The 22,077-nt window shown below is 37.5% G+C and overlaps 2 protein-coding genes across 2 annotated transcripts in view; one reads left to right on the forward strand and one right to left on the reverse strand.

The window, feature by feature from the left end:
• Positions 1-3,988: 3,988 nt before the first annotated feature.
• LOC137632297 (DNA-directed RNA polymerase II subunit RPB1-like) lies at positions 3,989-6,752 on the forward strand. Its single transcript, XM_068364211.1, has 5 exons — positions 3,989-4,008; positions 4,241-4,346; positions 4,520-4,731; positions 5,161-5,823; positions 6,635-6,752. Exons 1-5 carry the CDS (start codon positions 3,989-3,991, stop codon positions 6,750-6,752), a joined length of 1,119 nt encoding a protein of 372 aa, XP_068220312.1.
• A 35-nt stretch (positions 6,753-6,787) lies between these two features.
• Positions 6,788-22,077, reverse strand: part of LOC137632304 (uncharacterized) — an 80,598-nt gene continuing 65,308 nt past the window's right edge. Inside the window, exon 2 of the mRNA XM_068364223.1 lies at positions 6,788-6,940. Coding sequence (XP_068220324.1) covers positions 6,788-6,940 — 153 coding nt within the window. The remainder of the gene's footprint in view (positions 6,941-22,077) is intronic.

Below are 22,077 nucleotides of genomic sequence, written 5' to 3' on the forward strand. Positions count from 1 at the left end.
TCTCTCTCTCTCTCTCTCTCTCTCTCTCTCTCTCTCTCTCTCTCTTTCACATGAATATAAGGATACTTGCACTGCCCCTCTCTCTCTCTCTCTCTCTCTCTCTCTCTCTCTCTCTCTCTCTCTCTCTCTATCTCTCTCTCTCTCTCTCTCACACATGAAAATAAGGATACTTGCACTGCCTCTCCCCCCCCCCTCTCTCTCTCTCTCTCTCTCTCTCTCTCACACACACACACACATGAAAATAAGGACACTTGCACTCACTCTCTCTCTCTCTCTCTCTCTCTCTCTCTCTCTCTCTCTCTCTCTCTCTCTCTCTCTCTCTCTCTCTCTCGAAAATAAGAATACTTGGATACTTGGGTTTAAGCAATATTGCATTTTTCATTATTTTTCCCTGGCCCTTTAATGAGTTAAACATACCGAAATACAGTTGCATATAAAATTTAATTAACTAGGCTGTATAGATCGTTCGACTGTCATAATGTATTCAAGATAGATTATCGTAAGCTTACCTCATTGTATTCTAACAAACAACAAAAATATTATAAACTTCTCTCACTGTATTATATAACAAAAAAAATTCATAAATCTGCATCCTTTTCAATATCCATTGTACGAGAATGCTACAACGTAAACTCTTAAAGTAAAATCAAATGTCATACGCAGTAAACCAAGTGCTTGTGGTGCTGTTTAAATTTCGAGCAATTTTGGCCAATGGGTGGCAACCCAGCAAAACGGCTTCTGGGAGTAATTTATGCTAAACAGGCCAGGTCGTAAACAAGGATATGAGACCTTTTGTGGGGGATCACATGAGAGAGAGAGAGAGAGAGAGAGATAGAGAGAGAGAGAGAGAGAGAGAGAGAGAGAGAGAGAGAGAGAGAGCTGTTGCTTATGAAAAAAAAAAGCTCGAATCACTTTTCTCCACCTCCTTTTCAGGGAAATAGTGTGTTTTTGCTTATGACGTGTTTGACTGTTCACATATCTTTATTAATTTCACTTTTATTCTTTCTCCTTTTCCTCCTCCTCCTACTGCTACTTCTCCTCCTTCCTACTGCTGCTATTCCTGCTACTGCTGCCATTTTTCCTCCTACTGCTACTTCTCCTACTTCTGCTTCTATTTTTCCTACTGCTACTTTCCCTCCTCATCCTCCTACTCCATTCATGACATAGAAAGTTGTTGCTTAGGATATGTGCTTCACTCTTCACACATCTGGAATCATTTAACTTTTATTCCTCGTCCTCCTCCTCCTACAGTTACTCCTCTTCCTCCTACCCTCCTCCTCCTACTCACCCCCTCCTACTCCTCCCTCTTCTCCTTTACTGACAGAGACAGAATTGTTGCTCAAGAAATGTGCTTCACTGTTCACACATCTGAATTCATTTAACTTTTATTCCTTGCCCTCCTCCTCCTACAGTTACTCCTCTTCCTCCTACTGTTGCTACTCCTCCTCCTACTCCTCCTGCTACTTTCCCCCTCCTACTCTTCCCTCTCCTCCTTTCCTGACAGACACAAACAGAGTTGTTGCTTAAGAAATGTGCTTCACTGTTAACACGTCTGGATTCATTTAACTTGTATTCCTCGTCCTCCTCCTCCTACAGTTACTCCTCTTTTTCCTACTGTTGCTGCTACTACTCCTACTCCTTCTGCTACTCACCATCTCCTACTCTTCCCTCTCCTCCTTTACTGACAGAGATAGACAGAGTTATTGCTTAAGAAATGTGCTTCAGTGTTCACACATCTGGATTAATTTAACTTTTATTCCTCGTCCTCCTCCTCTTACAGTCACTCCTCTTCCTCCTACTACTCCTCCTACTCCTCCTGCTACTCACCCCCTCCTACTCCTCCCTCATCTCCTTTACTGACAGAGAGACAGAGTTGTTGCTTAAGAAATGAGCTTCACTGTTCACACATCTGGATTCATTTAACTTTTATTCCTTGTTCTCCTCCTCCTACAGTTACTCCTCTTCTTCATACTACTGCTACCCCTCCTCCTACTCCTCCTCCTCCTGCTACTCACACCACCTACTCTTCCCTCTCCTCCTTTACTGACAGAGAGACAGAGTTGTTGCTTAGGAGATGTGCTTCACTGTTCACAAATCTGGATTCATTTAACTTTTATTCCTCGTCCTCCTCCTCCTCCTACAGTTACTACTCTTCTTCCTACTGCTGCTACCCCTCCTCCTACTCCTGCTACTCACCACCTCCTACTCTTCCCATTCCTCCTTTCCTGACAGAGATAGACAGAGTTGTTGCTTAGGAAATGTGCTTCACTGTTCACACATCTGGATTCATTTAACTTTTATTCCTTGTCCTCCTCTTCTTACAGTTACTCTTCTTCCTCCTACTGCTGCTACCCCTCCTCCTACTCCTCCTCCAGCTCCTCACCACCTCCTACTCCTCCCTCTCCTCTTTTCCTGACAGAGATAGACAGAGTTGATGCTTAAGAAATGTGCTTCACTGTTCACACATCTGGATTAATTTAACTTTTATCCCTTGACCTCCTCCTCCTACAGTTACTCCTCTTCCTCCTACTGCTGCTACCCCTCCTCCTACTCCTCCTCCTCCTGCTACTCCTCCTCCTGCTACTCACCACCTCATACTCTTCCCTCTCCTCCTTTCCTGACAGAGACAGACAGAGTTATTGCTTAAGAAATGTGCTTCACTGTTCATACATCTGGATTCATTTAACTTTAATTCCTCGTCCTTCTCCCCCTACAGTTACTCCTCTTCCTCCTACTGCTGCTACCCCTCCTGCTACTCCTCCTCCAGCTCCTCACCACCTCCTACTCCTCCCTCTCCTCTTTTCCTGACAGAGATAGACAGAGTTGATGCTTAAGAAATGTGCTTCACTGTTCACACATCTGGATTAATCTAACTTTTATCCCTTGACCTCCTCCTCCTACAGTTACTCCTCTTCCTCCTACTGCTGCTACCCCTCCTCCTACTCCTCCTCCTGCTACTCCTCCTCCTGCTACTCACCACCTCATACTCTTCCCTCTCCTCCTTTCCTGACAGAGATAGACAGAGTTATTGCTTAAGAAATGTGCTTCACTGTTCATACATCTGGATTCATTTAACTTTTATTCCTTCGCCGCCTCCTCCTAGAGTTACTCCTCTTCCTCCTACTGCTACCCCCCCCCCCCCCCCCCCCCACCGTCCTCTTCCCTATTCTCCTTTACTGACAGAGACAAAGAGTTGTTGCTTAAGAAATGTGGTTCACTGATCACACATCTGGATTCATATAACTTTTATTCCTTGTCCTCCTCCTCCTACAGTTATTCCTCTTCCTCCTACTGCTGCTACCCCTCCTCCTACTCCTCCTCCTGCTACTCACCACCTCCTACTCCTTCTGCTACTCGCCCCCTCCTACTCCTCTCTCTCCTCCTTTCCTGACAGAGACAGACAGAGTTGTTGCTTAAGAAATGTGCTTCACTGTCCACACATCTGGATTCATTTAACTTTTATTCCTTGTCCTCCTCTTCCTACAGTTATTCCTCTTCCTCCTACTGCTGCTACCCCTCCTCCTACTCCTCCTACCTGCTACACGCCCCCTCCTACTCTTCCCTCTCCTCCTTTCCTGACAGAGACAGACAGAGTTGTTGCTTAAGAAATGTGCTTCACTGTTCACACATCTGGATTCATTTCACTTTTATTCCTTGTTGTCCTCCTCCTCCAGTTACTCCTCTCCCTCGTACTGCTACTACTCCTCCTCCTACTCACCACCCCCTACTCCTCCCTCTCCTCATTTCCTGGCAGAGACAGACAGACTTGTTGCCTAAGAAATGTGCTTCACTGTTCACACATCTCAATTTATTTTACTTGTATTCCTCGTCCTCCTCCTACTAAAGTTACTCCTCTTCCTCCTACTGCTGCTACTCCTCCTCCTGCTCCTACTTCTGCTACTTCTCCTACTGCTACCCCCCCCCCCTCCGTCCTACTCTTCCCTCTTCTCCTTTACTGACAGGGACAGACAAAGTTGTTGCTTAAGAAATGTGCTTCACTGTTCACACGTCTGGATTCATTTAACTTTAATTCCTCGTCCTCATTCTCCTACAGTTATTCCTCTTCCTCCTACTGCTGCTACTCCTCCTCCTACTCCTCCTGCTACTCGCCCCCCTCCTACTCCTCCCTCTCCTCCTTTCCTGACAGAGACAGACAGAGTTGTTGCTTAAGAAATGTGCTTCACTGTTCATACATCTGTATTCATTTAACTTTTATTCCTTGTCCTCCTCCTCCTTACAGTTACTCCTCTTCCTCCTACTGCTGTTACCCCTCCTCCTACTCCTCCTCCTGCTACTCACAACCTCCTACTCTTCCCTCTCCTCCTTTCCTGACAGAGACAGACAGAGTTGTTGCTTAGGAAATGTGCTTCACATTTCACACATCTGGATTCATTTAACTTTTATTCCTTGTCCTCCTCCAGTTACTCCTCTTCCTCCTACTACTACTACTACTCCTCCTCCTGCTCCTACTTCTGCTACTCACTACCTCCTACTCTTCCCTCTCTTCCTTTACTGACAGAGACACACAGAGTTGTTGCTTAAGAAATGTGCTTCACTGTTCACACATCTGGATTCATTTAACTTTTATTCCTTGTCCTCCTCTTCCTACAGTTACTCCTCTTCCTCCTACTGCTGCTACTCCTCCTCCTACTCCTCCTGCTACTCACCCCCTCCTACTCCTCTCTCTCCTCCTTTCCTGACAGACACAAACAAAGTTGTTGCTCAAGAAATGTGCTTCACTGTTCACACATCTGGATTCATTTAATTAGTATTCCTCGTCCTTCTCCTCCTACTGCTGCTACTCCTCCTCCTACTGCTGCTACTCCTCCTCCTCCTACTCACCCCCTCCTACTCCTCCCTCTCCTCCTTTCCTGACAGAGACAGACAGAGTTGTTGCTTAAGAAATGTGCTTCACTGTTCACACATCTGGATTCATTTAACTTTTATTCCTTGTCCTCCTCCTCCTACAGTTACTCCTCTTCCTCCTACTGCTGCTACTCCTCCTCATAATACTCCTCCTGCTACTCACTACCTCCTACTCTTCCCTCTCCTCCTTTCCTGACAGACATAGACAGAGTTATTGCTTAAGAAATGTGCTTCACTGTTCACACATCTGGATTCATTTAACTTTTATTCCTTGTCCTCCTCCTCCTCCTATAGTTACTCCTCTTCTTCCTACTGCTACTACCCCTCCTCCTACTCCTCCTTCTGCTACTCACCACCTCCTACTCTTCCCTCTCCTCCTCTCCTGACAGAGACGACAGAGTTATTGCTTAGGAAATGTGCTTCACTGTTCATAAATCTGGATTCATTTCACTTTTATTCCTTGTCCTCCTCCTCCTATAGTTACTCCTCTTCTTCCTACTGCTACTACCCCTCCTCCTACTCCTCCTTCTGCTACTCACCACCTCCTACTCTTCCCTCTCCTCCTCTCCTGACAGAGACGACAGAGTTATTGCTTAGGAAATGTGCTTCACTGTTCATAAATCTGGATTCATTTAACTTTTATTCCTTGTCCTCCTCCTCCTATAGTTACTCCTCTTCTTCCTACTGCTACTCCCCCTCCTCCTACTCCTCCTTCTGCTACTCACCACCTCCTACTCTTCCCTCTCCTCCTCTCCTGACAGAGACGACAGAGTTATTGCTTAGGAAATGTGCTTCACTGTTCATAAATCTGGATTCATTTAACTTTTATTCCTTGTCCTCCTCCTCCTATAGTTACTCCTCTTCTTCCTACTGCTACTCCCCCTCCTCCTACTCCTCCTTCTGCTACTCACCACCTCCTACTCTTCCCTCTCCTCCTCTCCTGACAGAGACGACAGAGTTATTGCTTAGGAAATGTGCTTCACTGTTCATACATCTGTATTCATTTAACTTTTATTCCTTGTCCTCCTCCTCCTACAGTTACTCCTCTTCCTCCTACTGCTGCTACTCCTCCTCATAATACTCTTCCTGCTACTCACTACCTCCTACTCCTCCCTCTCCTTCTTTCCTGACAGACACAGACAGAGTTGTTGCTTAGGAAATGTCCTTCACTGTTCATGCATCTGGATTCATTTAACTTGTATTCCTCGTCCTCCTCCTCCAACAGTTACTCCTATTACTCCTACTGCTGCTACTCCTCCTCATAATACTCCTCCTGCTACTCACTACCTCCCTCTCCTTCTTTCCTGACAGACACAGACAGAGTTGTTGCTTAAGAAATGTGCTTCACTGTTCACACATCTAGATTCATTTAACTTTTATTCCTAGTCCTCCTCCTCCTACAGTTACTCCTCTTCCTCCTACTGCTGCTACCCCTCCTCCTAATACTCCTGCTGCTACTCACCACCTCCTACTCCTCCTTCTCCTTCTTTCCTGACAGAGACAGAGAGAATTGCTTAGAAAATGTGCTTCACTGTTCACACATCTGAATTCATTTAACTTTCATTCCTAGTCCTCCTCTTCCTACAGTTACTCCTCTTCCTCCTACTGCTGCTACCCCTCCTCCAACTCCTCCTACTCACCACCTCCTACTCTTCCCATTCCTCCTTTCCTGACAGAGATAGACAGAGTTGTTGCTTAGGAAATGTGCTTCACTGTTCACACATCTGGATTCATTTAACTTTTATTCCTTGTCCTCCTCTTCTTACAGTTACTCTTCTTCCTCCTACTGCTGCTACCCCTCCTCCTACTCCTCCTCCAGCTCCTCACCACCTCCTACTCCTCCCTCTCCTCTTTTCCTGACAGAGATAGACAGAGTTGATGCTTAAGAAATGTGCTTCACTGTTCACACATCTGGATTAATTTAACTTTTATCCCTTGACCTCCTCCTCCTACAGTTACTCCTCTTCCTCCTACTGCTGCTACCCCTCCTCCTACTCCTCCTCCTCCTGCTACTCCTCCTCCTGCTACTCACCACCTCATACTCTTCCCTCTCCTCCTTTCCTGACATCCCCATCTGGAAATACATTTGTTAAAGTTCACCTTTAACAGTGAGAAGCTCATGTAGTGATAATTTAGCTATGCTTATCATATATTTAGTCATCCACAAGATATATTAACGTAAATATTAATTCTTGTCGTAGATACCGATACAAAATGTATATTTTATCAGAGTTCTCTTGCTTGAGGGTACACTCGGACACGCAATTCTATCTTGTTTCTCTTTTTTACGAAGTTTTCTTGAGTTATATAGGAAAACCTATTCTGATGTTGTTAATGGCCTTCAAGATTTTATTTTGATTGTTATTACTTCTCGTCGTTGTTTCCTTTCCTCACTGGGCTATTTTTCCCCAGTTGGAACCTTCGGTCTTCTTAGTATCATGCTTTTTCAACGAGGGTTGTGGCCTAGATAGTGATGATGATAATTTTAATAAAAAAATAATAATAACAGCTAAAAATAATAATAATAATACCACTGACAGTAATGCTGTTTTTTTCTGGTGGTCGATATAAAAATAAGTTCCTTTATCTATATTTGATGGGTCATTTTGTTGTTTATTCATTCTGTAATTCGATGAGAGTACAGTATAATAAAACCTATAAAATTCTATCTTTTAAAGAAGGGAAACAGGTGGAAAATTACATGAAATTTCAGTTATGTTCGAATCTTCCTCATCTTCGTTTTTTCCAAGTTGTAAACCCATAAGGATTTATTAGTTTAGTGGTTATGCACTGAGTTTCTAAGACTTTTATAGTTTCTGTAATGAAATATTGTAATACATTACGTTAAATAATGTTTTACAAAAATGGTTCTTTAGCTTGTAAACATAGTTTCTCTCTCTCTCTCTCTCTCTCTCTCTCTGAATGATTGAAATTTTTTTCATTTAAAGGAAGTAGTTACATGAAAAGTATTTTCCTTAGGTAAATTTAGATGTGGTATATTGTATAATTAAGAATTATGAATTTATTTGTTGAATTTAATAAGTGCACACTTAGATAAATTTCTTGTGTGCATGAAATACATGCATATCCATGAATTTTATTTTTCATGCAGGGATGAAAAATACATATGTAAGTATTTTCATGCGCGCATCAGAAATACATGCATATTCATATGAATTTTTCATGCATGCATGGAAAATACATTAATATGCATGAATTTGTCAAGTGCACATGAAAAATAGAAGCATATTCATATGCATTTTTCATGCGTGCAAAAAATACATGCAAATTCATAAGTTTTTCATGCGCACTTGAAAAATACATGCAAATTCATAAGTATTTTTCATGCGCACATGAAAAATACATGCAAATTCATAAGTTTTTCATGCGCACATGAAAAATACATGCAAATTCATAAGTATTTTTCATGCGCACATGAAAAATACATGCAAATTCATAAGTATTTTTCATGCGCACATGAAAAATACATGCAAATTCATAAGTATTTTTCATGCGCACATGAAAAATACATGCAAATTCATAAATATTTTTCATGCACGCATGGAAAATAACATGCATATTCATATATATTTTTGATGCGCACATGAAAAACACATGCATATTCATATGTATTTTTCATGTGCGCATAAAAAACACATGAATATGCATATTTTTCATGCGCGCATGAAAAATACATGCATATTCATATGTATTTTCCATGCGCGCATGAAATATAATTCGTCTTTTCCATGCGCGCATGAAAAATACATGCATATTCATATGTATTTTTCATGTGCGCATGAAAAATACATGCATATTCATATGTATTTTTCATGTGCGCATGAAAAATACATGCATATATGTATTTTTCATGTGCGCATGAAAAATACATGCATATTCATAACTATTTTTCATGTGCGCATGAAAAATACATGCATATTCATATGTATTTTTCATGTGCGCATGAAAAATACATGCATATTCATATGTATTTTTCATGTGCGCATGAAAAATACATGCATATTCATATGTATTTTTCATGTGCGCATGAAAAATACATGCATATTCATATGTATTTTTCATATGTGCATCAAAAATATATAGAATTTGCATGTATTTTTCATGTGTGCATGAAAAATACTTATGAATTTGCATGTATTTTTCATGTGCACATGAAAAATACTTATGAATTTGCATGTATTTTTCAAGTGCGCATGAAAAATACTTATGAATTTGCATGTATGATTCAAGTGCGCATGAAAAATACTTATGAATTTGCATGTATTTTTCAAGTGCGCATGAAAAATACTTATGAATTTGCATGTTTTTTTCAAGTGCGCATGAAAAATACTTATGAATTTGCATGTTTTTTTCAAGTGCGCATGAAAAATACTTATGAATTTGCATGTATTTTTCATGTGCGCATGAAAAATACTTATGAATTTGCATGTTTTTTTTCAAGTGCGCATGAAAAATACTTATGAATTTGCATGTTTTTTTCATGTGCGCATGAAAAATACTTATGAATTTGCATGTATTTTTCAAGTGCGCATGAAAAATACTCATGAATTTGCATGTATTTTTCAAGTGCGCATGAAAAATACTCATGAATTTGCATGTATTTTTCATGTGCGCATGAAAAATACTCATTAATTTGCATGTATTTTTCATGTGCGCATGAAAAATACTTATGAATTTGCATGTATTTTTCATGCAGGCATGAAAAATACATGCATATTCATGTATTTTTCATGCACGCATGGAAAATAACATGCATATTCATATATTTTTGATGCGCACATGAAAAATACATGAATATTCATATATTTTTGATGCGCACATGAAAAATACATGAATATTCATGTATTTTTCATGCGCGCATAAAAAATATGAATAAGCATGTATTTTTCATGTGCGCATGAAAAATATATATTAATAAGCATGTATTTTTCATGCGCGCATGAAAAATACATGCAAATTCATAAGAATTTTTCATGCGCACTTGAAAAATACATGCAAATTCATAAGTATTTTTCATGCGCACATGAAAAATACATGCAAATTCATAAGTATTTTTCATGCGCACATGAAAAATACATGCAAATTCATAAGTATTTTTCATGCGCACATGAAAAATACATGCAAATTCATAAGTATTTTTCATGCGCACATGAAAAATACATGCAAATAAGTATTTTTCATGCGCACATGAAAAATACATGCAAATTCATAAGTATTTTTCATGCGCACATGAAAAATACATGCAAATTCATAAGTATTTTTCATGCGCACATGAAAAATACATGCAAATTCATAAGTATTTTTCATGCGCACATGAAAAATACATGCAAATTCATAAGTATTTTTCATGCGCACATGAAAAATACATGCAAATTCATAAGTATTTTTCATGCGCACATGAAAAATACATGCAAATTCATAAGTATTTTTCATGCGCACATGAAAAATACATGCAAATTCATAAGTATTTTTCATGCGCACATGAAAAATACATGCAAATTCATAAGTATTTTTCATGCGCACATGAAAAATACATGCAAATTCATAAGTATTTTTCATGAGCACATGAAAAATACATGCAAATTCATAAGTATTTTTCATGCGCACATGAAAAATACATGCATATTCTATATATTTTTGATGCACATATGAAAAATACATATGAATATGCATGTATTTTTCATGCGCACATGAAAAATACATATGAATATGCATGTATTTTTCATGCGCACATGAAAAATACATATGAATATGCATGTATTTTTCATGCGCACATGAGAAATACATGAATATGCATGTATTTTTCATGCGCGCATAAAAAATATGAATAAGCATGTATTTTTCATGTGCGCATGAAAAATATATATTAATAAGCATGTATTTTTCATGCGCGAATGAAAAATACATGCAAATTCATAAGAATTTTTCATGCGCACTTGAAAAATACATGCAAATTCATAAGTATTTTTCATGCGCACTTGAAAAATACTTATGAATTTGCATGTATTTTTCATGTGCGCATGAAAAATACTTATGAATTTGCATGTATTTCTCAAGTGCGCATGAAAAATTCTTATGAATTTGCATGTATTTTTCATGTGCTCATGAAAAATACTTATGAATTTGCATGTATTTTTCATGCGTGCATGAAAAATACATAGATAATATATATTTTTCATGCGCACATGAAAAATACATGCATATTCATGTATTTTTCATGTGCGCATGAAAAATTCTTATGAATTTGCATGTATTTTTCATGTGTTCATGAAAAATACTTATGAATTTGCATGTATTTTTCATGCGCGCATGGAAAATACATATGAATATGCATGTTTTTCATGCGCGCATGAAAAATATGCATATTCTTGTGTTTTTTATGTGCACATGAAAAACACATGAATATGCATGTATTTTTCATGCGCGCATGAAAAATATATATGAATAAGCATGTATTTTTCATGTGCGCATGAAAAATATATACTAATAAGCATGTATTTTTCATGCGCGCATGAAAAATATTTATGAATATGCATGTATTTTTCATGCGCGTATGAAAAATACATATGAATAAGCATGCATTTTTCATGCGCGCATGAAAAATATATATGAATATGCATGTATTTTTCATGCGCGTATGAAAAATACATATGAATAAGCATGCATTTTTCATGTGCGCATGAAAAATATATATTCATATGCATGCATTTTTCATGCGCGCATGAAAAATACATAGTATGTATGTAATTTTCATCGCATGAAAATAATATGAATATGCATGTATTTTCATTCGCACATGAAAAATACATGCATTTCATATGTATTTTTTTCATGCACGCATGTAAAATAGAATACATTGATATGCATGTATTTTTATGCGCCCTTGAAAAATACAAAGGAATATGCATGTATTTCATGCGCACAAGAAATTCATTTAAGTGTGCACTTAAAATGTATGATTAAAATTAAACAAATAAAATAATATAATTCTGAATTATACAATATACCACATCTAAATTTAACTAAGGTGCATATAAATACTTCCTTTAAATAAAAAAAAAAATCAATAATTCACCATTATTTTTTTCTTTTTAATCAGCACAGAGAGAGAGAGAGAGAGAGAGAGAGAGAGAGAGAGAGAGAGAGAGAGAGAGAGAGAGACAGAGATATATATATATATATCATGTTTACAAGCTAAAGAACCATTTTTCTAAAAACATTATTTGACGTAAAATGTTACAATATTTCATTACGGAAACTATAAAAGTCTTAGAAACGCAGTGCATAACCACTAAACTAATAAATCCTTATGGATTTACAACTTGGAAAACTAAGATGAGGAAGATTCGAATATAACAACTGAAAATTCATGTAATTTTCCACCTGTTTCCCTTCTTTAAAAGATAGAATTTTATAGGTTTTATTATACTGTACTATCATCAAATTACAGAATGAGTAAACAGAAAAAATGACCCATAAAATATAGATAAAGGAAATTAATTTTATATCGACCACCACGAAAAAACAGCATTAGTGTCAGTGGTATTATTATTATTATTATTTATCATTATTATTATTATTTATTATTATTATTATTATTGTTATTGTGGTTGTGGTTGTTTTGTTAACTTTTTATCATTATCACTAGCTAGGCCACAACCCTCTTTGAAAAAGCATAATGCTAGAAGCTCGTAGGTTTCCAACTGGGGAAAAATAGCCCAGTGAGGAAAGGAAACAACGACGAGGAGTAATAACAATCAAAATAAAATCTTGAAGGCCATTAACAACATCAGATTAGATTTTTTCATATATAACATAAAAAAAAACTTCGTAAAAAGAGGAGGAGAAACAAGATAGAATTGCGTGTCCGAGTGTAACCTCAAGCAAGAGAACTCTAACAAAATATACATTTTGTATCGGTATCTGCGGCAAGAATTAATATTTAAACGGTATATTATCCTGTGGATGACTAAATATATGATAAGCATAGCTAAATTATCAATACATGAGCTTCTCACTATTAAAGGCGAACTCTAAACAACGTATTTTCAAATGGCGATGAGTGAAGCAGTTTAGACAGCGTCTTAGAATAATGGTTTGTGAACTGTTAACAAAATTTTTAATAAGAGCATTATAATACAGATTAACATCGCTGTTTTGGTAGTGTCTGAAGACTTTTTCATATCCTATTGAATAATGATAACAGCATTATAGAAGGAGGTTAGCATTGCTGTTTTGATAAGACCTTTTTTTTATCAACCATCGTTTCTGGTACAACAACAACAAGAAGAACAGTGACAATAGTACAACAACAACAACAAGAACAGTGACAATAGTACAACAACAACAACAAGAACAGTGACAATAGTACAACAACAACAACAAGAACAGTGACAATAGTACAACAACAACAACAAGAACAGTGACAATAGTACAACAACAACAACAAGAACAGTGACAATAGTACAACAACAACAACAAGAACAGTGACAATAGTACAACAACAACAACAAGAACAGTAACAATAGTACAACAACAACAACAACAACAAGAACAGTGACAATAGTACAACAACAACAACAACAACAACAAGAACAGTGACAATAGTACAACAACAACAATAATATTAATAATAATAACAATAATAATAACAATAATAATAACAATAATAATAACGATAGAATGTTATACAAAAATATATAACTATTATGGAGTTACAAACATTACTGCCTGAACCTATTCCTCAAAAGACTTAAAATAATGCATTTTCAATTTACCTATAAATTCCATATCCATCTGTGTAATTGATTCCAGCATCTTTTTCACCCTCCTGAGATTAATCATAAAGTAAACGCTTTCATGTCACAACAGACGTGAAACACACAGTCATTACCAAAGAAAAATCTATTTATACGAATTACTATCAAATCGAGCTTTATTCTTACTTTATCCAAAGCTACCCAATTCAAAGAACAACTTTATCTTAAGATACACGAACAAATATAGATAAAATTGCTCGAATACGTAACGATGAAATATTAAATATGATTGATAATTCTCTGTAAATATATTTATAATTGTTCATAAAATTCTCCCTAAAAATCGCTCTACCAGTACATGAAACATAGTTGACATGTAAGTGGGGTGTTAATGATTTCGATTATTCTGCTCTCTCTCTCTCTCTCTCTCTCTCTCTCTCTCTCTCTCTCTCTCTCTCTCTCTCTCTCTCTCTCTCTCTCGTTGATTTTCTAAACTGAATTCTATAACAGATGCTCGCTCTCTCTCTCTCTCTCTCTCTCTCTCTCTCTCTCTCTCTCTCTCTCTCTCTCTCTCTCTCTCTCTCTCTCATAAAAAGGAATGAAAAATAGTCTTTTAACACTAGCAGTTCTGCGTTGAATATTATACTGAATTCTATAACAGATACTGAAAATAACAATTTACTGATTAAGTTGTCACGTCGTATAAGGTTGTATACTGCTTTATCAACAAACATGTATTTATACTGAGGAATTAATTCTTGGTTTTTATTCTTTACAGGGATTGCAGTCGAGTGTTTATTAACGGAACGAGAAAACTAAAACTATGACACTTGGCCTGAGTTCAACATTGATTCAATTTAATGATCGAGTTATTGGCAAAGATATACGCAAATTACTGAAGTGGGATGCAGACTCAATGATCTACAGACGGAAGAATATTTATCAAATACACAAATTAACTGAAATGTGATGCAGTCTCTAAATTAAACGACCTACAGACTGAAAAATCTTTATCAAATACACAAATTAACTTGAATGTGATGCAGTCTCTAAATCAATGACCTACAGACTGAAAAATCTTTAAAATACACAAACTACTGGAGTGGGATACAATCTCCAAATCAATGATCTACAGACGGAGAAATATTTATCAAATACACAAATTAACTGGAGTGTGATGCAGTCTCTAAATCAATGACCTACAGACTGAAAAATCTTTAAAATACACAAATTACTGAAGTGGGATACAATCTGTAACTCAATGATCTACAAACGGAAATATATTAATCCAAATATAAAGATCCACATTATTGAAAACTCTTTATATTCTCCTAGTCAGTATCGAGATATTTTTTTGTCCCACTATAGGTTATTGGAAGTTCTACAGAGTAGTGGTAACTATTATTTGTCTAAACGAAAATGAGTAAAAGGCCCATTTTTACCTCCGCAAACGAAGTTGGAAGGCGGTTATGTATTAGCCCCTGTTTGTGTTTGTGTCTGTTTGTGAACAGACGGAAAAATATTAATCCAGATATAAAGATCCATATTATTGAAAACTGTGTTTTTATTTTCCTAATCAGTATCGAGATAATTTTTGTCCTACTATAAGTGTTATTGGAAGCTCTCTAGAGTAGTGGTCACTATTATTTGTCTATACGAAAATGAACAAATAAGCCAATTTTTAACTCCGCCAACGATATTGGAAGGTTATGATTTATTCCCTGTGTGTGCGTTTGTTTGTGAACAGCTTCTTGGCCACAATTTTAATCGTAGAGTAATGAAACTTGCAGGGATTAACTTGTGTAAAAAGCTAAAGGTCAAGGTCACGGTCAAGCAAAATGTCCAATTCACGTAATCAGCCATAAGTTTGAACATCATTGTCACAAGAGACTTCAAACTTTGTTCATATTTGAGTGTATGAAAATCCAGGCCAATTAATACAGGCTAAAATCAAAGATCACAGATCAAGGTCGGGCAAAATGTCGAGAAATAAGCTGCCACGACGGAGGCCTGCGCTCTACTGAGTGCCCCTCTAATTTTGAAATGAAACAATGCAATACCAGATAACTTAAGAGAGAAAGTGTCGTTTTCTGGGGAGGATTTTGACATCTGAAGTGTTACATCATCATCTATGTATGTTAGTTGTGGCAGCCTATTGGAAACATCCCTCTCACGCAGCCTGATATTTTCTACAATTGCAACCTCGCAAATTATCGCATTTATCAAGGTAATGAGAACAACTATCCTATGAATAAGACAACTTATTGCATACATTATCATAAGATTTGATTACTATTATATCAGAACACTCATCGCATGTATTAAGTAATGAGAATCAATACTATATTAATAAAAACCACTTTTATAGAATATTAATAGTTGGATGGATGGTGGGGAGGAAGTGAGGAGGGCTTGGGAGGAACCTGTTAGGGGGAGAAGATCAAGAGGGAGGCTGAGAATTAGATGGCGAGATCAGGTGAAGGATGATATGGAGATAGGAGGTTTGGAGGAAGAGGATGCCTTTGATCGAAGGTATTGGAGAGGGCTCATCAGGCAACCGACCCTTTAATGTAGGGATAATGGTGGGAAAGAAGAGGGAGGCAGAGAATTAGATGGCGAGATCAGGTGAAGGATGATATGGAGAGAGAAGGTTTAGAGGAAGAGGATGCCTTTCATCGAAGGCATTGGAGAGGGTGCATCAGGCAACCGACCCTTTAATGTAGGGATAATAGTGGGAAAGAAGAGGGAGGCAGAGGATTAGATGGCGAGATAAGGTGAAGGATGATATGGAGAAAAGAGCTTTGGTGGAAGAGGATGACTTTGATCGAAGGAATTGGAGAGGGCGCATCAGGCTACCGACCCCCAATGTAGGGATAATGGTGGGAAAGAAGAAGAAGAAGAAGAATTGTATAGCTTCGAAGGTTTCAGGCGTACGAATATAACTTCAAATTCCAGACTCTTAAAGAGTTCACTGAATGGTTTTAAAGCGTCTTTTTTAGGCTAAACAACAATTTCAATTGTATTTCTTACTCTTAAAACAGTCTTCATCATTTGATAAAGCAGGATATGATGGTCCCCGTAAAGGTAAAGTTATTTTTTCCCAATCTAAATATGATAATGTAATTCTCGGAAAAAAATGTATTATCTAAGTGAGCCGATTAATAAATCCACAGAACAACTTTATATTCCAAAACATGATTTAATTTTCCTTCTGCGTCTATATAATTCTCTAGATATTTAGACCATTTTAAATACATACATACACATATACCAAGGCACTTCCCCCAATTTTGGGGGGCAGCCGACATCAACAAATGAAACAAAAACAAAAAAGGGGACCTCTACTCTCTACGTTCCTCCCAGCCTAACAAGGGACTCAACCGAGTTCAGCTGGTACTGCTAGGGTGCCACAGCCCACCCTCCCCATTTATCCACCACAGATGAAGCTTCATAATGCTGAATCCCCTACTGCTGCTACCTCTGCGGTCATTTAAGGCACCGGAGGAAGCAGCAGGGCCTACCGGAACTGCGTCACAATCGCTCGCCATTCATTCCTATTTCTAGCACGCTCTTTTGCCTCTCTCATATCTATCCTCCTATCTCCCAGAGCTTCCTTCACTCCATCCATCCACCCAAACCTTGGCCTTCCTCTTGTACTTCTCCCATCAACTCTTGCATTCATCACCATCTTTAGCAGACAGCCATTTTCCATTCTCTCAACATGGCCAAACCACCTCAACACATTCATATCCACTCTAGCTGCTAACTCATTTCTTACACCCGTTCTCACTCTCACCACTTCGTTCCTAACCCTATCTACTCGAGATACACCAGCCATACTCCTTAGACACTTCATCTCAAACACATTCAATTTCTGTCTCTCCATCACTTTCATTCCCCACAACTCCGATCCATACATCACATTTGGTACAATCCCTTTCTCATATAGAACTCTCTTTACATTCATGCCCAACCCTCTATTTTTTACTACTCCCTTAACAGCCCCCAACACTTTGCAACCTTCATTCACTCTCTGACGTACATCTGCTTCCACTCCACCATTTGCTGCAACAACAGACCTCAAATACTTAAACTGATCCACCTCCTCAAGTAACTCTCCATTCAACATGACATTCAACCTTGCAGCACCTTCCCTTCTCGTACATCTCATAACCTTACTCTTACCCACATTAACTCTCAACTTCCTTCTCTCACACACACTTCCAAATTCTGTCACTAATCGGCCAAGCTTCTCTTCTGTGTCTGCAACCAGTACAGTATCATCCGCAAACAACAACTGATTTACCTCCCATTCATGGTCATTCTCGTCTACCAGTTTTAATCCTTGTCCAAGCACTCGAACATTCACCTCTCACCACTCCATCAACATACAAGTTAAACAACCACGGCGACATCACACATCCCTGTCTCAGCCCCACTCTCACCGGAAACCAATCACTCACTTCATTTCCTATCCTAACACATGCTTTACTACCTTTGTAGAAACTTTTCACTGCTTGCAACAACCTTCCACTACTGCTTGCAACAACTTTCCACCAACTCCATATAACCTCATCACATTCCACATTGCTTCCCTATCAACTCTATCATACGCTTTCTCCAGATCCATAAACGCAACATACACCTCCTTACCTTTTGCTAAATATTTCTCGCATATCTGCCTTACTGTAAAAATCTGATTCATACAACCCCTACCTCTTCTAAAACCACCCTGTACTTCTAAGATTGCATTCTCTGTTTTATCCTTGATCCTATTAATCATTACTCTACCATACACTTTTCCAATTACGCTTAACAAACTAGTACCTCTTGAATTACAACACTCATGCACATCTCCCTTACCCTTATATAGTGGTACAATACATGCACAAACCCAATCTACTGGTACCCTTGACAACACAAAACACATATTAAACAATCTTACCAATCATTCAAGTACAGTCACACCCCCTTCCTTCAACATCTCAGCTCTCACACCATCCATACCAGACGCTTTTCCTACTCTCGTTTCATCTAGTGCTCTCCTCACTTCATCTATTGTAATCTCTCTCTCATTCTCATCTACCATCACTGGCACCTCAACACCTGCAACAGCAATTATATCTGCCTCCCTATTATCCTCAACATTCAGTAAACTTTCAAAATATTCCGCCCATCTTTTCCTTGCTTCCTCTCCTTTTAACAACCTTCCATTTCCATCATTCACTGTCTCTTCAATTCTTGAGCCAGCCTTCCTTACTCTCTTCACTTCTTTCCAAAACTACTTCTCATTCTCTTCATATGAATGACCCAATCCCTGACCCCACCTCAGGTCAGCTGCCGTCTTTGCCTCACGTACCTTTTGCTTTACTTCCACATTTTTCTCTCTATATTTTTCATACTTCTCTATACTATTACTCAGCAGCTATTCTTCAAAAGCCCTCTTTTTCTCTTCCACTTTTACCTTCACTCCTTCATTCCACCATTCACTGCCCTTCCTCATGCTGCCTCCAACAACCTTCTTGCCACACACATCACTTGCAATCCCAACAAAATTTCTTTTACTAACTTCCACTCCTCCTCTAAATTGCCGGTTTCTCTTACTTTCACTTCGTCATATGTCATTTTCAACCTTTCCTGATATTTACTTTTTACCCCCGGTTTTATTAGCTCTTCAACCCTCACTAGCTCCCTTTTACATCCACCTACTCTATTCCCCCACTCTTTTGCTACAACTAATTTTCCTTCCACCAAAAAATAATCAGACATACCGTTAGCCTTACCCCTAAACACGTGCACGTCTTTCAATCTTCCAAACATTCTTTTAGTTATCAACACATAATCCATTAATGCCCTTTCTACTACTCTTTAAATAGATAATGTTGTTATATTCATCTTTACACTACCTCCTCTCTCGTATACGAATAAAGCATATTGTTGTTGTTGTTTTTACCAGCTAAGCTACAACCCTAGTTAGAAAAAAAGGATGTTATACGGCCGAGTGCTCCAACAGGGAAAATAATCCAGTGAGGAAAGGAAATACGAAAGACAGCGTAGCAAAAGTCATAATATGGATAAATAATATGGATAAGAAATAGAGAGCTATCTATAGAAGGGCACTCTGTAGAGCGCAGACCACCACCGCAGCAGCTTATTTCCTAACCTTTAGCTCGATCTTCGCCTTGACCTTTGACCCTAACCTTTATTAATTGGAGTGGATTTCTATACACTCAATTATGAACCGATGAAGTCTCTGTGACAATATGTCCAAACTTATGGCTGATTACGTGAATTGGACATTTTGCTTGACCTTGACCTTTTGACTTTCCAAAATTTAACCATTTCCAGCTTTTTACATAAGTTAATCCCTGCAAGTTTCAATACTCTTTGATTAAAATTGTGACCAGGAAGCTATTCACAAACAACCACACAATCTGGGAGTAAAACATAACCTCCTTCCAACTGAAATGGCGGAAGTAAAAAGGAAATTGATAAAAAAGGCGACAACAGATATTCAAGGCAAGACTGTTCATAACCTCCTTCCAACTAAAATGGCGGAAGTATAAAGGATATTGATCAAAAAGGCGACAACAGATATTCAAGGCAAGACTGTTCTTACACCTAATTGCACAAACAGATATTCAAGGCAAGACTTCTTAATCCTAATTGCACAAACAGATATTCAAGGCAAGACTGTTCTTGAACCTAATTGCACAAACAGATATTCAAGGCAAGACTGTTCTTAATCCTAATTGCGCAAACAGATATTCAAGGCAAGACTGTTCTTAATCCTAATTGCACAAACAGATATTCCAGGCAAGACTGTTCTTAATCCTAATTGCACCAGATATTCAAGGCAAGACTGTCCTTAATCCTAATTGCACAAACAGATATTCAAGGCAAGACTGTTCTTCATCCTAATTGCACAAACAGATATTCAAGGCAAGACTGTTCTTAATCCTATTTGCACAAACAGAAATTTTAACAAACCAGGTCAAATGATCATGATGCAAATGAAGCAGCAAATTGTATAATGCGATTAAGAACAAGAGTTTTTGTGGCGATGGTACTCTGGGGGAATCCAGAATCATTTACCCTACTTAGCATAGTTATGTTGGGGAATGTTTGACATTTCAGCCTGAATCAAGATGCAGTACGTTGGGTACATCGTAGTTATAATGGTTATTAAAATACCAAAACCTACTCTTGTGAAATGTAATGTTTGACAAAGTGCTGCAATGTTGAAAACAAAATTTCTTCTCTGTTTTCCTTTTCAAACAAAAAAAAAAATTAAATGAAAATAAACTATAGTTTACTAATGGTCCCCATTTAACAGAAAAGAAAAATTGACAAAGTGCTAGAATCCTGAAAATAAAATAACTTTTGTGTTTTCCTTTCCTAAAAAATAAGAAAAAATAAGAGTTTACTATTGGTCACCATTTAACAGAGAAAATTCTTTGAGGAGGACCTTTTGGTATTTGGCAGTTTATCTATATATATATATATATATATATATATATATATATATATATATATATATATATATATATATATATATATATATATATATATAATAAGATTTCGGCTTGCAATGTTAATAGATAACAAAAATATATCAATATATTTCAATTCCGCACCTAAATTTGTGATCATCAACCCAAAATACTTTATTTTTCCCACTTTAAAGATAAAAGTTTTATTTTTCGCTTGCTATATCTATGCATTGAAACATTTGCAATGTATAGCTATTTCACATGATGGTGTATTATTATTATTATTATTATTATTATTATTATTATTATTATTTACTAAGCTAAAACCCTAGTTGGAAAAGCAGGATGCTATAAGCACATGGGCTCCAACAGAAAAAGTTACCCAGTGAGGAAAGGAAATAGGGAAATAAATAAACTACAAGAACAGTGATTGATAAAACAAAATAAAATATTTCAAGAACAGTAACAAATGAAAAAAAATTATTTATATATAAACTATAAAAACTTTAAAATAACAAGAGGAAGAGATATAAGATAGAATAGTGTGCCCGAGTGTACCCTCAAGAAAGAGAACTCTTGAGCCCTGTCCACTCGATCGAGCATGCCCGACGGGCAAACAGTGATACCAGGCCACAATAGTTAGTGAAAATAAGGATTGATGACGTCAGAAGCGGGAAAACTAAAGGCAGGGATCTGGCAACACTGTATGATGCCAGATCCCTGTCTGTATTTTTCCCGCTTCTGACGTCACTAACCTTCATTCTTACTAACTATTGTGGTCGGGTATCACTGTTTGCCCGTCTGGCATGCACGATCGTGTGGACAGGGCTTAAACCTTCGTAATGTATTGTACACCTAATCGAATTTCAAGAGGGATTTTTTTTCCCCTAAAAAGAATAAATTTTAGGTATTCATGTTCCCCTATTGGTCTCTAAAAC

This window comes from Palaemon carinicauda, chromosome 3, assembly GCF_036898095.1.
Source record: "Palaemon carinicauda isolate YSFRI2023 chromosome 3, ASM3689809v2, whole genome shotgun sequence".
Taxonomy (NCBI): domain Eukaryota; kingdom Metazoa; phylum Arthropoda; class Malacostraca; order Decapoda; family Palaemonidae; genus Palaemon; species Palaemon carinicauda.